We start from the raw sequence: 7,982 nt of genomic DNA on the forward strand, positions 1-7,982 counted from the left end.
GGGCTGTCAGATGAATGCTTGCATTTGTTCTTAAAGAGCCAGCGCCTAAACTGAACTGCTGCCTTCGTGTGAAAACTTTTGCCAAGAGTCTGAGGATTGGAGAAAATGCTGAAATGTACGTGAACGTGAAGCGCACCCAACCACCGGAGGCTTACTGGTAGGGAACCCTCCAGTTCCTGCACCGCCAGCCCCCTTTGCTAGATTAGCAAGGTTTGGGCCATCGGAGCTGAAATCACAGATTCAGGCGACAGTGGATGGGCGTTCCCAGCCCTCGGCCTGAGTCACATCTTAAGAGTTCTAGCCATTTTCAAAATAAGTGGTAGATTTTTTTCCTAACATTTTATTATTTTTTTAAAATCTATTTTTTGCTGATTTCAGAGAGGAAGGGAAAGGGAGAGAGAGAGAGAAACACCAATGATGAGAGAGAATCATGATCAGCTGCCTCCTGCACTCCCCACACTGGGGATCCAGCCTGTAACCCGGGCATGTGCCCTTGACCGGAATGGAACCGGGGACCTTTCAGTCCACAGGCTGACGCTCTATCCACTGAGCCAATCCAGCTAAGCTAGCATTTTATTATTAAACATTTCAAACATAATGCAAAGTGGAAAGAATTTTATACACACCGCGTATGTTCCCACCACTTAGATTTCACCATTGACATTTTGCTGTCCTTGCTTATCCATCCATCCATCCATCCATCCATCCGTCTGTCCCTCTGTCTACCAAGCCACGTGGTCCGTTTCTCGGAGTCAGTTCTCAATGAGAGCAATAAAAGAGCGAACATTTAAAAAGCCATGCCCACATGTGTTAGTACTAGCAAGCATTATTATTGCTTATTAGCCAATTCCCATAACTGGGGTGGAGTAGGGTGTGGGGGACAGGCAGGGTTAGGCTTTCAATCATTAGAAACCAAATCTCTCCATTTCTGTATCAATCCTATTTACTCTGGCGAAATCGCCTTTGGATTTGCATAAACATTTCCTGTGGTCTCTGAAGATAACATCTAGGGGGGGAGGGAGGCGGGGAACTGAAAGGACCACGGTCACCCTGAAGGCTTTGGTTAGTTCACAAAACCTATGTGACAAATGCGTTTTCAAGTCCCTCTGCTTCCTCCTGCCACAGTCGCCTCAGCCTCAAATAGACTTCCTGCCCGACAAAGGCCCAGAGATTTGCATACTGAGATGTCCCTTTCTGAGAGGCCGCTCACACATGCTCCAGCTGGGGAAGGAGATAAATTGCCCCATCGGAGAGTTCAGAAGAAGCCTTTCTTAGGGGTTTTGTAACTTGGACACTTGCTGTTCGTAAAAGAATGCCTTGTGCCTATCGCACACGGGCACGGGCCTTTTCGGGTTGTTTCTAGGTGGCTGCTGCGAATAAGTAGTTCTGTGCTTCTCATTCGTCTCCACCTGACACCTCGCCCTGCTTGATGGCAGAGAATTGCTCCTTGACTTGTCATTCCTTTATTTATTTTTTTAAAATATATTGTATTGATTTTTTACAGAGAGGAAGGGAGAGAGATAGAGAGTTAGAAACATCGATGAGAGAGAAACATCGACCAGCTGCCTCCTGCACAACCCCCACTGGCAATGTGCCCACAACCAAGGTACATGCCCTTGATCGGAATCGAACCTGGGACCCTTCAGTCCGCAGGCCGACGCTCTATCCACTGATCAGGGCGACTTGTCATTCTTTTAAAGAAAAATGAGACCGCGCTGGCTTCGTAGCTGAATCCTGCGATGCGGTGCGTGTGTTTCCCGCCTGCAGAGCGGGCCTGGGCCAGCGTGTGGGGCAGGACGCATTTGTAAATTGCATTTATCCAGATGCGATGTGAGCAGTAAGACTGGTTGCACCAAGCACTCAGCAAGACGTGCCTTCTTTCCTAACTGTTACACATCCTAAGCTCGAAATAGAGGGAAACCTGAGGCAATTGGGGCGGAAAATTGCCCAAGATGCCTCATGGGCTCATCTGGGCGCCAAGTGGATGATGGGGAAACGGGGACAGTCGATGGTTCGCAGCCTCAGGGATCCGGGGTTCCCTTCGGGTTCCTGAGAACTCCTGAGTGGAAAGGTGGGCTGCCTTGTTGGGGGAAGACGGCTGCCAACCAGCAAGGGAAAGAAACGATCCCATCAGCACAGATCTCAGCAGAAGGTGTGCCCATTGAGCTGCAGGCTGGAGCGGTGCATCCCAGGGGGCACCTGTGTCTTCCGGAGCCCCTGGAGGAGGGGGGGTGTCCAAGATGAGCCAGAGACTCAGAGCGATAGGCACCTAGAGGGGACCACAGGGCAGCAGGCACAGGGGCAGCTTTGGGGACCCCAGGGAGATGCAGAAAGGGCTAGACATGTGGTCCTTTCTGGTCTCTGGGGGATCTCTGCCCACTATTTGGGCCGAATGGACTCTAGGCCCAGTGACAGGCCTGGATGATGCAAATCCACCCTTAGCCTTGCTGGTCTAGAAGGTGGGAAAGATCTTCGGGAGGTTCCTAGCAGAGGAAACGGCCTGTGGCCAGAGCTCAGGGACCTCAGGTTGCTTGTTCTTCCTGCAGGAGGCACCGTCAGCTGCACAGGGAGGGGTGGGCGAGGCGGCAGCACCGTGGGGAGGGGCCTGCAGAAGGAGACAGGCCTCAGAGAGCTGTGCTCTGGCCGCCCCCCATCCATCATGGTTTCCTGCTCTTTGTTTCTTCCGGAAACAACACAGTTCACATGATGGTGAACTCAGCGCCGGCGTGAAGCAAGCCCAAGGTGCAGAAAGACGTAGGGCAGGTCTCCCAGAACATTCTACCTGCCCTGAGAACTGCAAGTCATTTGTGGGGCAAGGCTTCAACTTTGTAGCTTCACGGGAGCTTCCTCCCTGGTACTCAAGCCCAACAGAAACTTGTCGATCGTCTGTCGATCGTTTCTCAAGGTAGCAAGTTTCTAACACAGAGAAGTACTGTCTCCTTAAAGCACCCAGTCCCTGAATCAGGTGATTATTTTCACTCATCCTGTTATCACTGTGAACACCCCTGGTCTTCATAACATTTTTTAAAATATATATTAATTGATTTCAGAGGGGAAGGGAGGGAGAAAGAGAGAGAGAAACATCTACGATGAGAGAGAACCATGAATCGGCTGCCTCCTGCACGCCCCACACTGGAGAACGAGCCCACAACCCAGGCCTGTGCCCTGAGCGGGAGTCAAACCCTGACCTCCTGGTTCCTAGTTTAATGCTCAACCACTGACACACACTGGTTGAGTGGTCTTCATAATATTTTGATGAACTTGAACATCTAGAAATTGTTGCCTATGACATGTTTTAAGAAAGCCATGTAACCTACAGAAACACCCTACAGAGCGAGCTAGAGATGAGAAAGGGTGAAGCAGCAGAACAGGGAGAAAACAGATGAACAAGGGTTGAGAGGCTGGAGAACTATTGAATAAGCATAATAAAATATGCAGTAATCTCAAAATGGGAAATGCAGAAGTTGCTGAATCCATTCATTTGGCGATCTCACTCCGGCTGAGAGCAGAACACGGTACCAAGTACTGGCAACTAGAAAGCTTCAGTGCCCAGAATGCCTAGAGTCATATTTGATGTAAACCAAACTGTAGAAAGGATCAAAATTCATTGGTCCCATCTGGCAAGGGTATGCTTACTAAGGAAAAATTTGAAATCTTGACTTTAATATAGTTTTGAACCACAAGACCAAAATGCATCAAGAATATTCATAAGGAACAAAATATTACGTTGATCTTCTCTTTTTAAAAAAATATATATATTTTTATTGATTTCAGAGAGGAAGTGAAAGGGAGAGAGAGATAGAAACATCAATGATGAGAGAGAATCATTGAGCGGCTGCCTCCTACGCGCCCCACACTAAGGATCGAGCCTGCCACCTGGGCATGTGCCCTCATCGGGAATGGAACTGGCGACCTCCTGGTTCATGGGTTGATGCTCAACCACTGAGCCACACCGGCTGGGCTATGTTGATCTTCTCAAGGAATACTATCAGAGAACATTTTTCTGTCCCCATCAAAGTTAAACAGCTGTACTGTCTCTATCTGTTCTCTTCCTGCTTCCCAATTCCTCTTCCGCACATTATTTCTATGTCATGTTTATATGTTTCCTATGGATTTTAAGAAAGACACCGCACCGCCATTGTTGAAGAAATGGTTGGCAATAACCAATCCTCGGGCTTTGAAACCCAGCTCCGACTAGTTTGAGAGCTCTTGGAGCTGCCTCATTTCGCCTGTACTGATTTTCCAAGCTACTGGGGTGTCCATTTCCTTCTAAATTATTGGGGCTGGTGTGCTTTGCAATTCCCTGGAGGACCCTGTCTTCCCTTTGGCTAGCCTTCTGTTGCCCTTCCTTATTTGTACACCACCGAGGGAGGCCAGCTTCCTGTGACAGTCATTAACACTTTGTAATTAGCCAGGAAGCCAAGAGAATACCAAATGTCCCTTTCCCAATGCCCGCCAGCCCTGTTTTGTTTTTGACCCTGAACCCCATGCAGGAACTGGTGTCCACATAGAGATCCGTCTATGTGAAGAGTGATTCATTTCACTGAGAAGTGAAATTTATATGGCACTATCAGAAGCTCTTGACCCCCTGGGGCTCAGGACCCAGCAAGTCTTCCCCCCACTCCACCCCCATGGCCACGGTCAGTGACTTCTTGCTGCACAGCCTCTTCAGTCCTCAGCTCCCTCCTGAAACACAAGGCACCAAAGGGGCTACATATTGGCGGTAGTGACAATGCTACCGAGAGGCAAAGGGCGGGAATGCCCATGGCCCTGGAGTCAAACAGGCTCAGGTTCAAGGGGAGACTTGGGTAACTGACCCTGTGGTGGTGTTTTTGTAAATTAGGTTGTGATACATAACTTGCATTGAGTAAAACTCCCCGAGGCCTAGTATTTGGAATTATAATTTTCTATCATCCGTGGAGGAAATGACACCACGTTTAGAGTCAGGAAAACTAGACGGACCCTGTTCCCATCCCGCCTCCTTCCCCTGTCACTTCAGAGCTCTGAACTCGGCCTCGCCTCTTCTGTAAAATATCAGAGTCGAGGTCATAGGACGGGCCCCTCTGGGTTCTAAGTTGACGGTTTTATGATTTCAATGACTCTGAGGCAAAACAAAACACTGTCTTCCCAGAAGATTTGGAAGAATCTCACGAGTGAAGTTTGCCCCGTCCTCAGCCAGCACAGGCGGTGGGAACAGGAAATCAAGTTTCTCAGAAGTGCAGCCCGCCTTGGCCAAGGGCCAGATGGCCGGGGAGTAACAGTGCTGAAGGCAGGCCAAGAAGGCCCCCTCCTCCTACAGCACCCTCCTCTCCAAACCTGCCCAAGTCTAAACGCAAAAACCGTTCTGAGCTGGGGAACGTGTCCAACATTCTTTGCTTTGGTCTTGGGGCCCGTATTATCCGTTTTTGAGCACGACCTTTGGCTCGGCCCCACTTGCAGCACCGAATGAATGGATGCTTGGAATCAGCGAAGCAGGCATTCCGGGTCGGGGTCCTATTGGAACTGAAATAGGACGTTTACCAACACAACGTGCTGAGATTTGAGTTTTGGGAGAATGTTCTCCCATTTTTAAAAAATATATTTTTATTGATTTCTGAGAGGAAGGGTGAGGGAGAGAGAAAGATACATCAATGATGAGCCAGAATTATTGACCCCCTTGACCAGAATTGAACCTGGGACCCTTCAGTCTGCAGGCCGATGCTCTATCCTGGAAGAGCCAGTATTTTTGGAAGAGCCACACTCAAGGGGGCAAAGAGCCACATGTGGCTCGCGAGCCGCAGTTTGCCGACCACGGAGCTAGGCTGTTCTCCCACTTTAAGTCTCGGACTTGATGCCTAACCTTAGGGGAAGGGACTATGGTGAACACAAAAGCTTCAAACCTGCGGGCAGAACCAATGGCAAGAGCCCCTCATCCTCTAACTCCTGCCATTCGTGGGGGCCTGGTCTTGTTTTAATCCTGTTCCACGGTGACTTCCATGAAACTTTGCATTTGACCTAGAAAACCACACCAGTGTCCGTTCAGTCTAATGGACGGGCGCTTGGCCGAGTCTAGGCTGCATCGCTAGGATGGCGTCTAATGGCCCTTCCCCGTTCTGCTATTTCCAAATGGCACATGCGGACTTCTAACACCCTGTAAGATTTTTGTTTTGTTGTAGTTCTTGCCCAGCTCCTCTCTTTAGAATGTAAGGACATGAGAGCTGGGATTCATGTCTGGTTTTTTGTTTGTTTTTTTAATATCTTTTTATTGCTTTCAGAGAGTAAGGTAGAGGGAGAGAGAGAGAATCATTGATCAGCTGCCTCCTGCATGCCCCCCACCAGGAAAGTATTAACTAAGCCTCAAAAACAAACAAACAAAAAAACAAAAAAACAACCACTATATGGAACTACTTAGGAATCAAAAGAAATGAAATATTGACACTTGAAACATGAACGGCTTTCCAAATAATTATGCAGAATGTAAGAGGTTAGCCTGAAAAAGAGTGCCAACTGCATGATTTCATGTGTATAAAATTAGCTCCGCCCTGACCGGTTTGGCTCAGTGGATAGAGCGTCGGCCTGCGGACTGAAGGGTCCCGGTTTCGATTCTGGTCAAGGGCATGTACCTTGGTTGTGGGCACATCCCCAGTAGGGGGTGTGCAGGAGGCAGCTGATCGATGTTTCTCTCTCATCGATGTTTCTAATTCTCTATCCCTGTCCCTTCTTCTCTGTAAAAAATCAATAAAATATATTTAAAAAAATAAAATAAAATAAAATTAGTCCCACAAAGTACAATCGATAGTAACAGAAAACAGGTCAGTGGTTGCCTGGGTACCGAGGTTGGAGGGGCAGGGACTACCGAGGGGCAGGAGGAAATTTGCAGGGATGATGGATAAGTTCATTATCTTGATTGTGGAGATGGTTTCACAGGTGTGTGTAAATCAGAACTCATTGTATTGCGCATTTTAAACACCTGCAATTTACTGTATGTCAATTACGCCCCCCTAGAGCTGAAAAATGCCAAATGACAGCATTTTAATGCGCCAATCAAGAACTAGCCTCTTAGTGCCCACAAGGCAGCTGACCTGATCATTTTGATTTTGATTTTCCTTTTTCTCTGCCTCATCAGCATCTCAACAGAATGAATCAAACAGGCACCGGTATTACGAAGTACATTTCTGCTTGTCATGACATATCTTGGGTTTCTATTTCAGAAGCAAAGGTATCCTAGTTATGATCATAGACCGTTTGCTTCATTACTTGCTTCCCCGTCTCCATCTTCCCCAGAAGAGTGGCCTTGCATTTTTATCAACTCAACAAGTATTTGCTATCCTGTGTTGTTCATGAATCCTTTTTTAATTTCTTCTGAATTCCTTGTTTTATATATATATATATATATATATATTTACTGATTTCACAGAGCCAAGAAGAGGGAGGGAGAAAGAGAAACGCCAATGATGAGAAAGAATCATGGATTGGCTGCCTCCTCCATGCCCTACTGGGGATTGAGCCGGCAACCCGGGCATGCGGACCCTTCATGTAGTCCGCAGGCTGACGCTCTATCCACTGAGCCAAACCAGCCAGGGCCTCTTCTGAATTCTGATCCTATGTTCCAAGCTGCAGGTCCTTACTGACCCCCCTCTTCCCATCCTCCTCTCCATCAGCTTATCTTAAAGTCTACAGAGCAGGGTTTTCTCTTCCAACCTATAAATCACTGATAAAATGATGGCGAACATAAGATGAGGAAAGATTTTGAAAGTTGTTTACTCAGAAACTAAGCTCTGACATGGAAATCCTGGAGCTTGGCCCCAAGTTGGGGGCTCACGGGTAGAGGCTGCGTCGAAATAGAATATCACTTCCCAGCCGGTTTCCCTCCCGCTTTGCACTCAACCAATAGACTCATGTCAGTCGGGGCCAAGGGATATGACATAAGTAGGAAAATTACTTCAAGTGAAAAGAAACGAGATGTGGATCTTTGCTTGACATAAACCCCCATCACTGATCTG

The 7,982-nt window shown here is 47.8% G+C and overlaps 1 protein-coding gene across 1 annotated transcript in view; it reads right to left on the reverse strand.

Annotated features, from left to right (window-relative positions):
- Positions 1 to 2,142: 2,142 nt before the first annotated feature.
- Positions 2,143 to 7,982, reverse strand: part of TMSB4X (thymosin beta 4, X-linked) — a 58,766-nt gene continuing 52,926 nt past the window's right edge. Inside the window, exon 3 of the mRNA XM_006763811.2 lies at positions 2,143 to 2,217. Coding sequence (XP_006763874.2) covers positions 2,143 to 2,217 — 75 coding nt within the window. The remainder of the gene's footprint in view (positions 2,218 to 7,982) is intronic.

Source organism: Myotis davidii, unplaced genomic scaffold, assembly GCF_000327345.1.
Source record: "Myotis davidii unplaced genomic scaffold, ASM32734v1 scaffold1277, whole genome shotgun sequence".
Lineage (NCBI taxonomy): Eukaryota > Metazoa > Chordata > Mammalia > Chiroptera > Vespertilionidae > Myotis > Myotis davidii.